At 38.3% G+C, this 17,148-nt stretch overlaps 2 protein-coding genes across 4 annotated transcripts in view; one reads left to right on the forward strand and one right to left on the reverse strand.

The window, feature by feature from the left end:
* Nucleotides 1-17,148, reverse strand: part of ddx56 (DEAD (Asp-Glu-Ala-Asp) box helicase 56) — a 17,386-nt gene continuing 238 nt past the window's right edge. Inside the window, exons 1-15 of one of the 3 annotated variants that reach the window (XM_085464536.1) lie at nt 16,844-17,034; nt 15,678-15,799; nt 13,671-13,832; nt 13,252-13,406; nt 12,312-12,482; nt 11,667-11,757; nt 10,613-10,854; nt 9,425-9,565; nt 8,427-8,540; nt 8,251-8,345; nt 7,532-7,605; nt 6,229-6,318; nt 6,034-6,139; nt 1,756-1,856; nt 1-261 (exon numbers count right to left, since the gene is read on the reverse strand). In XM_085464536.1, the coding sequence (XP_085320662.1) occupies nt 178-261; nt 1,756-1,856; nt 6,034-6,139; nt 6,229-6,318; nt 7,532-7,605; nt 8,251-8,345; nt 8,427-8,540; nt 9,425-9,565; nt 10,613-10,854; nt 11,667-11,757; nt 12,312-12,482; nt 13,252-13,406; nt 13,671-13,832; nt 15,678-15,734 (1,683 nt within the window). In that variant the 5' untranslated portion in view covers nt 15,735-15,799; nt 16,844-17,034 and the 3' untranslated portion in view covers nt 1-177. Of the gene's footprint in view, nt 262-1,755; nt 1,857-6,033; nt 6,140-6,228; nt 6,319-7,531; nt 7,606-8,250; nt 8,346-8,426; nt 8,541-9,424; nt 9,566-10,612; nt 10,855-11,666; nt 11,758-12,311; nt 12,483-13,251; nt 13,407-13,670; nt 13,833-15,677; nt 15,800-16,081; nt 17,035-17,148 lie in introns of those variants that run through there. The other 2 variants (XM_085464535.1, XM_085464537.1) reach the window with 2 other exon arrangements.
* LOC146706387 (dual specificity protein phosphatase 26-like) overlaps nt 16,765-17,148 on the forward strand; it is a 13,266-nt gene continuing 12,882 nt past the window's right edge. Inside the window, exon 1 of the mRNA XM_085464539.1 lies at nt 16,765-16,816. Coding sequence (XP_085320665.1) covers nt 16,786-16,816 — 31 coding nt within the window. The 5' untranslated portion in view covers nt 16,765-16,785. The remainder of the gene's footprint in view (nt 16,817-17,148) is intronic.

Below are 17,148 nucleotides of genomic sequence, written 5' to 3' on the forward strand. Positions count from 1 at the left end.
CACTGTTTGACAAAAAATGTATTCCAACATGTGTAATTATACAGAGCAAATGCACTGTGTATACAGTTAATTATTCAATGGATCAAATAAAACAGATATTGCTAATGAGATATAATAGACTGGTGTATGAGTGTAATAACATTTGCAACTCAAACGCATTCAGGTGTGTTCCAACGGCTATGACTGGCTCGCTTTGCCTTTTCTGTTTTTCCCTCCAGTGTACTGGAAACTCTTCAGTGGGTTCTTCCCCCGGATGTTCTTCTACCAAAACCAAAAGGGAACACATTAGCTCAGAACAAGGGGATGATTTCATCAAACTAACTGGACATTTTTGTTTTAATATACATTTTATATTGTGAGCTTTGTAAAAGACATAAAATGGCATCTCACTAATATCAATTAGGGCTGCACGATTAATCGTTAGAAAATCGCGATCTCAATTCATACTTATGTGCGATCTCATTTCCAAATGACAACAATTTAAAAAAAAAAAAAAAAAAAAAAAAAAAAAGACGACGACGATTGTACCGCATTTTGATCCGGGACGTACTCTGCATGAAAACAAGCGCTCACTCTTCCTGCTCAACAAATGACAAGGGCGGAGCCTTATACCACGTGATACAGAAGCTGTGCCGTGTGATGCTAAAATTAGCAGGGAAAAAACAACGGAGAGCACGTCAGGGATGACGAGAAAGTGACAGGAGAAAATCCGTCTTCGTCAACCACCCAAACACCAATAACAGGAACCTTATACAGCGCTTCCCTATACACGTCGAACTCCCGCAGGCACAAAGAAATTACGGAGGCTATCACTTATCACCTGACCAAAGATTATGGCTCCCATCAACACTGTGCAAAACGAGGGATTTAGGAAAATGATCAACACCCTAGACAAACGCTACACAGTGCCGTCCCGCAACTATTTTTCTATTGTTGCACTACCTGCTCTATACACGCAGCGCCGAGCAACGGTGGAGACGGAATTTCAAGCAGTACAACAACAAAACGTGAGACATTTGTTGTTTTTATGTTTATTTATTGTTTTTATGTTCAGTCTCAACTGTTACGAAGTTGATGTGCAGTTAATAAGTGCAATAAATATTTATACTGGAAAAGAAAATCGTGAGAGAATCGTGATCTCAATTCTAAGCCAAAAAATCGTGATTCTCATTTTATGCAAAATCGTGCAGCCCTAATATCAATATAAATAAAATTGATAAAACGTGTCATCTAAGAGTGATGCTCAAAACTAGTTCATGCATTTATTACATCTAGGCTAGACTATTATAATTCATTATTATCAGATTGTGTCTTTTATCCTGCCAGCTGCAGTAGATGTCTGCCCCTCCCTGTTTCTGTTAGAGGTTTCTTCCTATTAAAAGGAAGCTCCTTCTTCCCAATGTCACCAAGTGTTTGCACACAGGGGGTCGTTCAACTGTTGGGGTTTTCTTCTGTACTATCATAGGGTGTTTGCCTTACAATATAAAATGCCTTGAAGCAACTGTTCTCATTTGGTACATTATAAGTAAAAGTGAACTGAAATTTATAAGTAAGAAAATAGTACAAACGCTCACAACTCAAATTGCCTGATTTTGTTTAACTAAAATCTAATAGATATACAGTTTGTTTTCACAGTGAAACAGAAAATACATGACAAAAAATATGCCAAAAAGGTGAAACCTGGAACAGAATTCAAACTATTACACAGATCTGTGGCGTATCAAAGATCTGGTGTCCCTTCCAACCAAATCTCACCTTAAAACTGCTCTTGATGACTCCTCCTGGTCTCTGTATCTCTTTTCTCCGCCTTCTTCTGCTTGTCAGTGGATGTACCACGCCCTTCAGTGCCTCAGGAACTGCAGGAAAGTGAAATGAAAATGAAAAAAAATTGCATACTCAAATATACATCGATACATTGTAATTAGATCTTCCAGCACACTGATGCATCCTTATAAAATAAATTAATCCATGAAACATACTTAGGAGTAGAAAGCCACCATGCTTGCCCTTAGGGCTGCTCGATTATGGCAAAAATGATAATCACGATTATTTTCACTGAAATTGAGATCTCGATTATTTGACGATATTTATTTAACCCTTTAAGACCTACTACAGAACCAAGTCCGCCAGAGCTTATATTATTTTTTTACATGTTGTAGTGCCATTTGTGGGAGCATTTCAAGTTGCTATACAACTGTTATAGCCCATATTTTAATAATATGTATGCATTAAGTCCATAGTAACTACATTAATTGCAAAAAAGTGCAATAAACTACAAAAAAATTGAAAATCGTTTTTGGGGTTTTTTTTACATATATTTCTACTTGGAGAAATTTAAGAGGTTTATCCCTCAAAACTTTAAATACAAAAAAGTTGCAAAAAATAGTTTACAACAACAGGAAATTTATTTTGAGTGTCTTCATAGTTTTATTTTGGAGATACAGCAATTTTTATATACTGCAGGAAAAATGAAAAAACAATCCTATGATGCAAATTTGCAAAGAAAACAGCAGGTGCATCAAAATAAACTATTTCCAGCAGTGCAATTCGAGTTCTAAGCATCCCAGAAACTATTCAGAAAAGTCTAACATGACCAGTATAAGCCTATACTGGTCTTAAGGCCTTAAGGCCTACAAGTAAAAAACTACATTTTCCGCGAAAATGACGTCACTTCCGGTTTCGGCCAGGAAATGGCGGACATGCGACAGTTCGCGCTGACGTCTGTTTCACTGTGGGAAATGTTACGAACAGCTGATCGGATCGGCAAAGCGTGTTTCTGGAATATTATGTTTTTGTTCCTGCAAGCGCTTTTTATGCAATTTTTGCAAAGCTTTATGTGGAAGGAAACCGTGACCGAGGACAAGCTGATGGCATAAGATGTAAGTACAACTCCTCCGGTTTCATATGCAAAACAAATTTTGCGCTAGCTTACACGGTTCAGGTTCTACAGGGATTTAAAAATAGTTACGCAAAACGGAGCGTGCTGCTCTGACCGGCTTTAAAGGGTTAACAATGACTTTAAAAAATAATATAAAATAGTGTGCAACACCACTGAAGTTTTTTTTAACCTCTCTTTTCAACCAAAGGCAGTCACTCTCTCCTCTCCAAATAACTTCTGCTTAGCTTTCCGAGCTTCCCTCGGGTCCTCTTAATCAGCGGTCTCCAACCTTTTTTGCACCACGGACCGGTTTATGCCCGACAATATTTTCACGGACCGGTGTTCCAGATCTACTGGCGTTTAGATCAACTGGCGTTGGTCGAACAGATGTGTGGCAAACTTGCGTTTCAGGAGCTGCTACTGACAAACCAGCAAAAAAAAAAAAAAACGCCAAATGTGTCATCTGTGACACTTGTGAGGTTGTCTCAAACACACTCCGTCAGTCTTGATGCTGTTGAACAACAAAATGTATAAAAATGTGGCGAGTTTACCTGGTGATATCCTCATGCGCGACGCGATCGCGAAAACAGCAAACAAGTAATACCACGGCGATGTTGTTCACAGGACAGCAAGAGTAAACGATCGGGAGACTCTTGTCGTCGTTATCGTTCCCCTCGCACGGTTTATTTCTCCGAATTCAGCGTTTTTGCTTCACAACTAAAGCGAGCAGTTTACTTTGTGCACTAACATGGACTCGAGTCAACCAGCGCCACCTCTGGCCAAGTGCCACAGCCTACAGCCAGATCAACTTGTGACACACATCTGCACCACGTTTGAATTCGTTTCATGCACAACACATTTGTACCTTTCAATTGTGTCTGTTTGTGCGTCATGCAAATAAACCTTTGAAAAGAATGAAATGACACTAATATTTCACTAGTTTTGTAACATCACGTGTCGTTAGCGTAGTCTGTCTGTGTCTTTTCTCTGCGAACAAACATGTTAGAGTTGGTTGTTATATACAGTCTGTATAAGTGTGGTTAATCTAATAAACATGTGTAAGGAGATGGCAGTTACGCTGAATGTACAGCAGTTACACAGTGATTAGTAATAAACAGTCAGACAATGACTCTGACAATCTCATTCAATCTTGCAGACTGAATGCACCTTCTGTGGAAAGTGGTACCACACAGTGTGTGTGGACTTCCCCTGTGCAGAAGGTGCAATTGAAAGGTACAAATGTGTTGTGCATGAAACGAATTCAAATGTGGTGCAGATGTGTGTCACAAGTTGATCTGGCTGTAGGCTGTGGCACTTGGCCAGAGGTGGCGCTGGTTGACCCGACTCCATGTTAGTGCACAAAGTAAACTGCACGCTGTAGTTGTGAAGCAAAAACGCTGAATTCGGAGAAATAAACCGTGCGAGGGGAACGATAACGACGACAAGAGTCTCCCGATCGTTTACTCTTGCTGTCCTGTGAACAACATCGCCGTGGTGTTACTTGTTTGCTGTTTTCGCGATCGCGTCGCGCATGAGGATATCACCAGGTAAACTCGCCACATTTTTATACATTTTGTTGTTCAACAGCATCAAGACTGACGGAGTGTGTTTGAGACAACCTCACAAGTGTCACAGATGACACATTTGGCGGGTTTTTTTTGCTGGTTTGTCGGTAGCAGCTCCTGAAACGCAAGTCTGCCACACATCTGTTCGACCAACGCCAGTTGATCTAAACGCCAGTAGATCTGGAACACCGGCCTTTAAGGTGTCGCGGATAAATGAGGGAGGGGCTAATAATCGGCTCAGTCATTGAATGATCGTTGAAAGCCCAGATCGTAATCGTGATTAAAATTCGATTAATTGAGCAGCCCTACTTGCCCTGCCATCTTGAACACAGTGGCTGATTTGCCATTTTGCGTTAACTGCGTTTTATGTATGTGGACAGAGAAGGATCCACATGTGCAGTACACCAAAGGCAGAAGAGAAGAAACATGTAGGCATTTGCGTGCCACTGAGACAAATTTTAATTTGTCTGTCGACTTTCACACTCAACATATGAAGGATCATTCTTATATTTTTTTCATTTGAGAAACTGTCTCCACAAAAGAAGCAAAAATGCAAAGGGAAGAGACAACACAACAGGCATCATTATAAGACGCCATCTTTTCACCTCATTCCTCATCTGAAGTCTTTAGTCAGGCCTCTAACATACAAAAACATATGTAAACATTCTTATTTATTCCTGATATTGTTGCAAATGCTTATGGTCAACCAAATTAGACATGTGACCATCCCACCTCCGGACAGCTAACAACAAGCCAGTTAACAATAGCTGATTATATGCTAGCAATATACCAGCTAATGTTAGGTTCGAGTTTCCTAAAAAATGTACTTTCTGCTCTGATGAATAGTTTGCTCAGTCACATTATATGACAGTTTTACAAACAATGACTAACAGCAGGACAAACAGAAGCACTTACTGACAGAAAAGTTTAGATCTCTTCAGTAACTCAGTATCACTGTCATCAGACTGACTCGTGGATTTGTATCGAATTCTTTCGGCGTAAATAGATTTGACCACATATTGACAGCTGATTGACAATTTTTTTTGTCCTACAGCAACCATTATGGCTAGGATTATTGAACTGAATTGGGAGGCGTAAGAAAACAAAACTCAACTTGACTGAAATTTGCAATCTAGTGGTGAAATTTTACACAGTGTAACTTAAGCTCTGTAAGTTCTGAAAATATGCTACTGTAACTTAACTCCAACTTTCAGTTATCTCGCCCAATTACATTTTTCACAATAAAAAAAAAATGACGTTCTGTTAATGTTAATTTCCTTCAATAAAAAATGAACTAACAGAATTTTAGAAGAAATTATCCAAATTTGAGCTAACACTATGTAAACCTAATTGTTAATGTGATGTGCTCATGGGTAATAGTTTCTTTCAGTATTGCATTTAGAGTCAAACTTTCAACAAAAAAAATGAATTATTTCACACAAATCACTCCTTACTAGCCAAGACCTACATGGCATCATGGAAGTAGAAGATCAATATTTTTTAGCATAAACAATATACATTATAAACAGGAAAAATATCTTAATGGAAAATTTTGGTTAGGGTGATATTCATATATAATCAGACACTTACTGAGATACTCAGGTACATTCTTAAGGTGAGGTTTGACAACAGCAGGATGGAGGTCTTTGTCATGCCGGAGTAGCTGCAGATCTCTGGGGTTGTCCTCAAAGTATGTCTGAGTGAGAGCACAAGCATGCAATCAAAACGTGTTCAAACACTTCTGCCTTCCTCTGTCTTTAGAAAAAAAAAAAAATCATCTCTCACCTTAAGTTTTTCTGAATTGAGCAGCTCCTGTTTGATCTCTTTTAGTCTGGCCTCCTTCACTGCCTGCTTTGTCACTGAGCGCATTGCGTCCTAAAGAAAAACTAAAAATAATCAATTCCCCTTACATTACACTTAAAAAAGAAAAAAAAGGGGCTAGGACTTGGCGATAAAACGATAAAAATGGTTATCTTTCCTCGTCTTTCCATCAAAAGAAATATGAGAAATGGTCAACATAAAGTAGAACTTGAAATTTGACAGACATCACAAAAGGCACAATGAGAATAGCACTGGACCAAATCAATCATGTGCTCGAAAACTCAGCTGATGGCATTACTACACAAGACAACTGAACAGACACAGTCCAAAGGTCAAACGATGAACAACCAAGGAACTCATCACCATCTTTATTTCTAGCATTTTTCTACCCGGCTGCCTCCCATTCACGCACCTGCCTTCTGTCATGCTTCTACTGACTTTTGTTCTTCTTCTCTGTATACTTCACTCACTTAACATCACAATGTCATCTGCAAACATAGGGATTCCTGCCAACCTCATCTGTTAACCGAGATTCACAAATACACAGTGCAACTGCTTCTGGCTTCTCTGACCTACTCCATCAACACATTGTATCTGTAGTGCTCTTTCTCAGCATGAAGCAATACTGCTGCTCACTAACTGTCACCTCCCTTCTTAGCCTAACTTCAACAACGGGTTCCCATACCTTCGTGATATGTCTCATCCCTACCAGTACACTTTTTCTCCATTCTTTAGCCTCACTGTCTCACTCTCCAAGACTGTTTTAAAACAGTTTGGTCAGAAGGTCCACCGCTGTCTTTCCCACACATCTCCCTCCTTCAACTGAGCCAAAAATCTTTCCGCTCTTCATCTTCTGCCTCCTTCTCCTGCCTTTCCTTCTCTCTTGTTGCCTCCTAACATGTCTTCCCCCTTTCCCATTTCTTTTTTCAGCCAACACTAACACCCTGTTGGCCCAGAGAGGTGGTCATTGTTGAGTCAAAACTTGACCAATCGGTAGGGAAATCTTTTTTGATCAGTATGTTTGATTTGTCCAAGATTTTACACCAAATGCCCTTCCTGAAGGAACGCTCCCCATTTACAAGGGCGAAGGGACTGGCACAGAGTATACTGGCTTGTGCTGATATGAAAAACTGATTATAAGTTTGTTTGTTTTTTCCATTTGTTGTTCAGCCATAGACTTAACTAATGCCAACAATCAGCAAATGTTGAGGAATTTGCCATTTTTGGAATTAAATTGAGCTTCCAAAAGGAGGAGGAGGATACTCACCCGGCATCTGTACCTGAAGCCTTCAATCTGCTCCATTTTAAATTCATAAGGTTTGAGGGGAGAATTGGTCTCATCTAAACACAAACAGAATAAAAACAACTTACAAAAAATTATCTCACTCCATTTAAATATCATGCTACACTCTAAAAGTATTTGCACCCATCCTGATTTCATAGTTATTTTGTACATTTGTCTTCCCTTCACTTGTTGGTAGACAGCAGAATCCATACTTCCACCAGGTTTCCAACAAAACAAAACATTAAAAACTGCAGTTTGTGTTTAGTCTGGTTATCAATTTCTTCGATAATGTGAAACATGCAAATGTGACAAATATGCAAAAAGATATAGGGTGCAAGTACTTGTTCACAGCACTGTATACTACTCCCTGAGGTTCAATATTTTAGCACTGAGACACATCAAACTCTGATGCAGCTGTAGAAGGTGAAGCTGACTAACTAGAGAAACGGTCTACCATTTCACTTATTCAGCGAAAAACTAGATGTGGGCCTTTTTCGCATGTGAAGTGAACATAGCCTAACTGTGTTTAAAGTAAAATGAAAAACAACATGCTACAGTCATCAACACAGAAACAGTCATAATGATAATGATGATATTAATGCAAGTGGATCTCTCTGCAACTCCATTTTTACTTAATTTTCACATTAAAAAGTCAGTAAAAGGTGTAGGCCTAAAATTAGATCAAAACACATCTTCATTACCCCCAGTGAGAGCTTCCTCCACCTCTGACAGCAAACCAAGCTCGGTATGAGATACAAATGACAGAGCGGTGCCCGGGTTGTCTGCTCTTGCCGTTCTGCAAGAATAAAAGTGGCCATCAGAGTTTGATTTTTAGTAAAGATTATCATGTCATTTTTTTAAAAGAAACTGTACATACCTTCCAACTCGATGAATATACGATTCCGCAGTTTTTGGGAAATCAAAGTTAATTACATTGGCAACATTTTGGAAGTCCACACCTCTTGACACTCCATACTCTTTATCTTTAGCTCTAAAGAGACAACAAAACAGTCAATACAGTGTCCAAATGCAATTTTTAATAGGCTGGTTCTATCATCCAATATCTGACGACATGGGTTACGCCACATAATGTGGGTTTTTCAATGTGGCTGCAAACACAGCTTGTTTAGAAGGTTTAAATGTATTTATTGAAATGGTAAAATCTCAACTTCAGCAATCCAACTGACCATCAAACTCTTTTTCCACTGATAAAGACCAACAACCTGAAAGCTTCCATTTATCCATCCATCCTCTCCTGCTAACCCTGATAAGGGTCGTGGAGAGACTGGAGCCTTTTGTTTGACTATATTACTGTCTGTAATATTGTTAAAGTCCTAAATTATCCCCTTAAAGTGTTTGCACTCACAACATCATGTACAGTAAGACAGGCATGGAGAACAGTGGCAAGGCAGCCCAGGCGGAGAAATTTTGCTTTTAGACTTTGTGACTCATTTAATTTCTATATGTGAAGGAGAAAAAAAGAACTATCCAATCAGATAGGTATTTGTGGTGAATGAAAGACAGTTATAGTTTCAAGCAGTTTTAAGCACCACATCCAAAATTCAAGCACTTTTCAAACCACGAAAGGGCAATGTTAAAATTTAAGCAATTTCTAGCATTTCAAGCACCCGTACGAACCCTGGGCACCATTTCTGGTAACCAGCACCAAAAAACTTCACTGTTGTCTATACTTAAGAATATAAACTGTAGTTTTACACTGTTGAGAAAGTCCAACTGGTTACTGAAACATCACATAAAATGTATTCTACTAACATTAGTTTTCCCCCTTATGGCATTTTTCCCCATCTTGTGCTGCTTCAGAATATTATCTCTCTAATATTTTTTATTTGAGTGTTAATCAATAGTCTGACTTACTTTCCTCCCTTCTTTTGGGCCTTTTTCTTCTCTTTCCCTGCAGTCGTCTGTGGTGCAGCGGCTGTATCAGTCAGACTCTGCTCATCTGAGGCGATGATGTAGTCATAAAACCCCTGATTAAACTGGGCAATGATGTGACACCTGCAACAGAGTGATACAAAACACAAACACAGAGAGAAGAGAAAGGAGTCAATAATGCACCATACATACTGGATGACTGCCTGCTACAGTATACTTTTACTATTGTGGGTGTCATGTGCCGTGTCGGGTCCAAATTAACAAGACGCTTAAAAAGAAAACAAGCAAATAAACAAAAATCTTAAAACAGATGCATTAATAGTTCAAAACTATGATACTTATATTTGTGGACAGACTATTCTGTGTAACACTACACAAGCCTCTCCAATAGTGCCTTGAAACGTGATCCTTTGTTGTTACTTTGCTGTCTAGACTGATTATTGATTACGGTAGTTTTTGTTCTTTAAGTCATCCAGCTATTTATCAACAGAGGTTCCAACCCTAACCCACAGGTAAATTTACCTTAATTTCACCAACTTAGACTGCAGTACTAACTTTTCTTCAAAACATGCAGGGCATTTTACAATGTGGCGAGTTCAAAACTGGATTTGTGCTGCTACACAGAGCTCCCCATGGCTACGGTGCAGAACAAAGACCATCAGCTGCAGTCTAAGCTAGTGGAGCTGGAGCAGCTATTGGCTGCAAAGTGCAATATTTGAAGGACTCCTTTTACTGTGCTCACAGATACTCGCATGCTTATTGAGCCCAATTCTTTTAATTTTTTTTTACACAATCTTGGGATCTAAAGTCTGATCTTCAAAGCGCATGTTTCATGCAGGTTCTGATGTTAATCATTTAAGGAAATATTACAGAATCATCTGCACTGTCACATTGCGTATAAAATCAATGAAATTGACTGTCCCTCTTCACGGGAGTCATTGACCAATAAAGTTTACTGCAACAGTCTAGATGGTCACAAAGGAACTCTGGCCTTTTTAACATCATGTTCATCAGTCCAACATCAGGAGAAAACTCAATAATTACACTGTATATAGCCCAATGTTGTGCTCTGAATAAGGTGACTGTACACCTTCATATTTCCACACAGAACCAAGTTGAAAAAAAAACCTGAAAATGTATATAACACTGTCCTGTGAATTCTCCTCTCACCTGGACTGGACCGGCAGTTCAGAATTGAGGACGCAGGCAGGAATGCCAAACTGTTCGAGAAACAGTTTGAGTCTATAGCATCTGTCCACAGTTCCCACAAACAATAACGTCTTCCCCTTAACCAGGCACAGCTTGAGCAGTGTGTACACAAGTAGAAACTTGTCCTCCTCCTCACATTTGATGCTGTACTGCTGCAGCTGGCTGCTGTCTGGGAGCTGGGATCCTTGAAGCTTCAGTATCACCTAACAAAACACCATATCCAAAATGGATGTGTGGGTCAAGACAAAACCAGAAACATCAACACATCCTGCATATCACCTCTGACTGCAGCTTAAACTTCACTCTTATTCTTCACTAAGGTTTTCGCAAGAGAATAAAGCTATGTTTTTTTGTACTCATTTACTTTGCGCAAGTCTTTAACTGCACAATGCAGAAGAGAACACTGATAATGATAATACAACAATGATCAATTCACACTGTGTGAAATTAACTCTTGGTCTCAGTCTGTACAGTATTAATTAGAAACATAGCAGGCTAAGAGTGTTTTCACAACTATAGTTCTTTTACTCTGGTCCGAATCAGGTGGCTAGTTGCTAACTTGTACTGACCTTCGCTTCTATGATGCCCCGCCACATCTCAGGTGGGAAGGTGTGTATCTCAAACTTACTAGTATTTGGGTTGAATCACGTTCATACCATAAATTTGTTAGAAACAAATTTATGGTATGAACGGTATGATTGTTTTCTTTTGTTCTCAACCCAAGTGCAATTACTGTGTTCTGTTAAATTTATATAGCCATTTGCTGTTACTGGTTGGGGGTTAAGGGAAGAAAAAATATAATAATAGTAAATCTAATAATAAATACTGAATAAATATATTCAGTAAGTGGGAGTCTCTGGGAGAAATCTGTGTTGATACCTGAGGCTGAAGGAGAAAGGCAGGGCTGATTTGACTTGACAGGAAGTAACTCAAATGTTATTAATAATGTATCTAAACATTCAATTGTATAGAAAACAATAAACCTTTGATCAAGTGAGTGTTAAGGGGACATTACAGGATTGTGCAGCAACAGCTCCTTGAGGCTCTGGACATCCTCATTAAATGTAGCAGACATCAGGAAAGACTGGTAGATATTTGGTAAATGGCTGTTTTAAAAAAAAGAAAAGAAAGAAAGATAAAAAAAAACAGTTAAATTTGACATTAAGGCTACAATAACTAACCTAAACCCAACTGAAGCCAAACTAAATGTAAACACAGGCAACTTGTGGCTGCAGGGAAGAAAAGTATGTTTGGTGGTCTTTGAAAAAGACTGATGCTCCAATCTAAAACAGATTTTTGCTTCATTTCTTTTTTTACCAAGTTTGAGATTTTAAGAACAAGAACAGAAGAAAACTATGATGTGAAAAAAGAGACTTCTTTCTTCTTTGCCTCTTACATTTAAATTAGTTTGGAAAATGGATGAGTTGAAAACATTATTAGCTCGTGTCATATTCATAAGAAGGCTATAACCTATAACACTATTACACATGTAAGTTTCATGCAACTTTCACCTAAAACAGGCTGGGAAGCTCTCATTTAAATCCCGGACGTTAAAAACAAACAAAAACACCACCTTTCTAATGCAAATTTTAAAACAAACAGCAGCAGGAGACGCTTGCATGAAGCGAGTTCCCTCTGGTGAAAATCTGTACACTCTCACCACAACAAGTTCTTTAGGTCAGACTCAAAGCCAAAAGAGAAGATTAGGTCGGCTTCGTCTACCACCAGCATCTCAAGAGAAGAACGCAGGACCAGGTTCTGTGCGTTGAGATGGGCAAGCACACGGGATGGCGTCCCCACAACTACATCCGGCTTCTCCATTAAAATGGGCCTGTCCACACATAAAAGTGATCATTTAAAATACATCTCCTCATTTGACAACACGGACTTTTTTATTAATCTATGAAGTCCACAATTACACTTTGCGGATTTAAAAATATTATATAACTGCAATACTGTGGAAAAATGCAGGCACTTGAAGTCTTTAGATTCTTATCACACAATCAGGGACTTTTGAGCTTGCTAAATGCACAACAGAACAATAAACCCAAGCAAAGCATAAAACAGGAAGGGGTAAGAGCAATTAAAATCAAAAGAACAAGGACTGTTCACTAGCAAAATGATTGCAGATTTACAAAAAAAAAAGAAATTAATTAATAAATAAAATACTAAAAAAATGACCGTACCATGAAATCAAATACAGACGTTACAGTAGCATTGTACCATGATAGATCAAATTCTACTTTACTGTATTCATTATTCCATCAGTATTGACATGATCCCAAACACCACTGGCTGAAATGCAGCTCTAAAGCATGGCGAGGCCTCCACAATGTTTTAGAGATTACTGTAGCCACACACAGCTGCACCCATCTTCTGACGTGTTCCATACATGTTGGCACTAATCAGAACCAAAGTGAGAACAAAAGTAACCTGATGACAGCAATATTGAGGTCACTGTGTTTTTTTTCTGTGGAGTACTCTTTCCGTGAAGTTAAACGATAAATAAAAACTATTCAGACCACGTGGACCAGTGTCTCCCACACAGACTTTATTTGAACAGACCGCTTCAGCTTTCTGACTGAAAGAAATGTGCTGACCTCTGTGTTGACAGATCAACCTTGCTAGAGATGTCGGCCACTCGGACGTCCCTGGAGCAGTACGCTGTTAACTGTCTCATCATAATCTGAACTTGGTGACCCAGTTCTTTGGTTGGCACCACAATCAGAGCCCTCACATCTTGCTCACGCACAGTCTAACAGGAGAAACAACAAACAGTGAATAAACAACTCTGGAGTAAAACAAATTGTCTGGAGAACAGAAAACATCATCCTAAGCAATGGGAACACCATTTTGTTTTTTCAATTTTATACACTAAACAATAAAAAACAAAAAAACAAATCTGGATAGTCACATTCTCTAAGGTGCAGAGATCATCTAAGATGAAAGTAATATCAACCTACAGCGTGTAAACTCAGCATTTGAATCTGCTTCCAAAAACATTATTGCTGTTTCTCACCTGTTTGGAAGCCAGGATGCGCTGTATGACAGGTATACCATATGAGGCAGTCTTCCCAGACCCAGTCCGGGCTCGAGCCAGAAGGTCCTTTCCATCTAAAGCCAAAGGGATTACCTTTTCTTGGATCAGAGTGGGCTTTGACCATCCCAGATCTGCGACTGCCTGAGTCAAGAATAAAAAACAAAAAAACCCAGAGGTGAAACAAATTATTATAGTGACACAGACAAATGTCAGACAAATCTCAGTTTAATATTTGGTGCAGAGCATTCACCCATGTTGACTGCTGTGCTAAATGTAAATGGAGCAGTTTTCTCATCTACTTGAGCACTCAGAGTGCTTTATACAACATGTCTCATTTACTCAATCACACAACCACTTTTTCTACACTTAAGCGCTTAAAACACACACACACACACACACACACACACACACAAAAAACCAAACCCCAAAACAAAACAAAAAACCCACTGAAAACAGGGAGGTACAGGGCTGGACTGAAAATGAATGAAAAAGCAGCAAGCATGTCCACAAAAACAAACAAACTCTGCAAAAAAATTTCAACAAAAGGACTAGCAACACAGCAGCAGCAGTGTAACATGGAGCTGGAATTTGTTTACACACACACACACACATACAGCAAAGACTCTGAGCTGGCTCCCCCAAATGCAGCCCCCTTCGAGGCCCACCCTATCCCAAGATGCTTTGCATATTGGTGAAGAAATCTTTTGAACAAAAATGACGGACAGTCGAAGTGAAGTGGTCCAGGAATAAACTTGTTACACATAAAATTTGTACATCTGCCCAACCTTATTTATTTTATCTTGTGTGTATGCGTTTGTTTTTTTTGTTCTTCATTTTGTCATTGTTCTACTACCGGTATGTGTTTTACTCTATTGTTTAGTGTCCTTGAGTGTCTTGAAAGGTGCTTTTAAATAAAAGTTATTATTATTATTTCTGTAGGATTTTATGTCCCATTTCACCTTTCTTAGTTTTTCCTTTTGATTAAAATATATAAAATATGTCCATGGGATTCTAAGTCAAAATTGTGTTTTCATTTTGCAAGTTAACAAAAATAGCAACATTTTATAAAATATCTGTTAAATGCCATGGTTGAAGTGTCCAAAGTCAAGAGAGACTAAGAAACCCACACTGCAAAGTGAGAGGTGACAGGATAGACACTTTCCACCCTTGACGATAGGCCAAGACAAATTGTGTGTGGAAGATTAGAAGGAAGAGAAGCCAGAAGCAGCCAAGAGCTGGAGAGGAGAACAGGGAGAGAACAGACAGCTGTTCTCTGTAGCTGAGGGAGAACAGCTGTCTATTAACAACAACAACAACAACAAGAATAATAATAAACACATTTAATTTGTAGTGCACCTTACATTTGCAAAACAAAAATTGGAACTAGCCCTTTTTTGTTTTACATTCTAACCGTAAAATTTTATTGCATACAATGAAACACGGATCTATAATTTTTGTAGTAGTTTTGTAGTTTCGCTGCTAAAAAAGAAGGACAAATTCAATATGGCGGACGCGCTGACGGGTCGCAGCAACGGGTGAGCCCCCTCCCTCAATGTGGCGTCTGTGTATGCATGTTTATGTCGAAATCATCATTTATGGGTTAACTGAATGCCCATTTAAGTAAATATCGTTATAACCGGATTTTGTCATACATGATAAACGGGATACTAGGAAGGCAGTTACAACCAGGAGAAAGTCAAAAACAATGTAGGGTAATCAAACTGTTATTAGCTTTTGATAAAAGTGCGAAACGGCGTCTATACTAGAAAACAGCGGACATGATTTCTATTACTTCTGTAATCCAGCATTTTTCCATGTCTAGTAATTTCACCTACGCACAACTTCATGTTTGCATAAAAACTTAACTCTGCCACCGAGCGAGCAGTTCCGACTCCCGAAGTAACTGTCGGATTTTCAAACTTCTCGGAGGATTTTATTCTCCACCTGAAAATTCACAGTTCCCCCGACAGCCTCGAAGTTTGTTACCTTTAGCAGGCGGTCGTCTAAGCCCATTTCATGGAATTGTAGCCTCTCATGAGCCATCGCTCGTCTCTCACCAAGCTCACACGTGCGTCGCAAGTTTATGACGTCATGTCGCTTTTAAGCACCTCCGAAATAAAAGAAAGAACATTTTGTAGTCAATCTCTACTTTATAACTAAAAAGTGTACTTTTTAAATATTAAACAGAGTTTTCTTGCTCTTAAAAAAGAAACTGAAGCATATTTCAAATACATAACCAAGGTTATTTATTTATATATATATATATATATATATATATATATATATATATATATATATATATATATATATATATATATATATATATAAATATTTAAATATATATTTAAATATATATTTAAATATATATTTACTGGTAATATATAGCTTACTGGACAAAAGATGCTGTGGATGGAGCTGTCAGGCAGGAGGAAAAGAGGAAAACCATCATGGATGTCATGAAGGACCTTTAGTATGTTAGTGTTGCAGAAGACGGTGCTTCAGATTGGATGAGATAGGCATATGATCTGGATATATTCATCTTTACGTTAAATTTCAACTCAATATTGTTTATGACCAGTAATACTATTTTCAGGTTTATATACTTTTCTATATACTCTACCGCAAGTTACCATTGTGATGTACCCTGGCAAGCAACCACCTCAATAATGAAAACTAACCTCACCAAGACCATAATATTGCTTCATAATACAGGCCTCTGATAATGTTATTTATGTTGTTATTGTCTGATGCTGGAAAGAAATCGTACTATTTCACACAATCATTCCAAATAAATTTTCATTTTCCCTATATTTTTTTTTCCGTAGAAAGCCCAAATTTAGATTTTTTTTATGGTTAGATTTTTTTAAGTGGGTCTAACGTTTCTTCATTATATTTTTAAATGATTTATTAAACCAGTTATTATTAAATCAGATTTAAAACTAATTTTATTAATTGTAATTTGTAATTCATAACATATATTATTTTCTGCACATGGGTCTTCCTAAAGAAAAACTAAAACGTAATCAGTTTTATGACAGAATTTTCCATCACTCTTTATACAAGGAGAACAACACCGCACTACTCCAGCGGTGTGATGGAAAGTTCCAGAGCAGATGGACCTTGTGGTAAGACTGCTATTCATTTTTTCCTACCTTGACATTTTTAATGCTTTACCCCAATTTGACCAGCAGATGGTAGCAAACACCACAATGACTAAAATCCATTAATGTTAAATAATACCATTAAAGCCATCATTTCAGTTAGCAATAGCAACATTCGCATAAAAACTGAAAGATCCCTCTTCGATCCCAGGAGTGCTCACAAATCCTTTTGGGGTTGCGTCGGGAAATAAACGACCTTCAATTGCTTCCTTTAGTCACAATGGTGTCAAGAACTCGGTGTAAAAATCTTCCAAATCAAATATGCAGACTTACTCGCTGTGGCGACCCCTTGTGAC

This window comes from Copadichromis virginalis, linkage group LG7 (genome assembly GCF_057382275.1).
Source record: "Copadichromis virginalis isolate Kocher_CV1m ecotype Utaka linkage group LG7, C_Virginalis_male_GT1.1, whole genome shotgun sequence".
Taxonomy (NCBI): Eukaryota; Metazoa; Chordata; class Actinopteri; order Cichliformes; family Cichlidae; genus Copadichromis; species Copadichromis virginalis.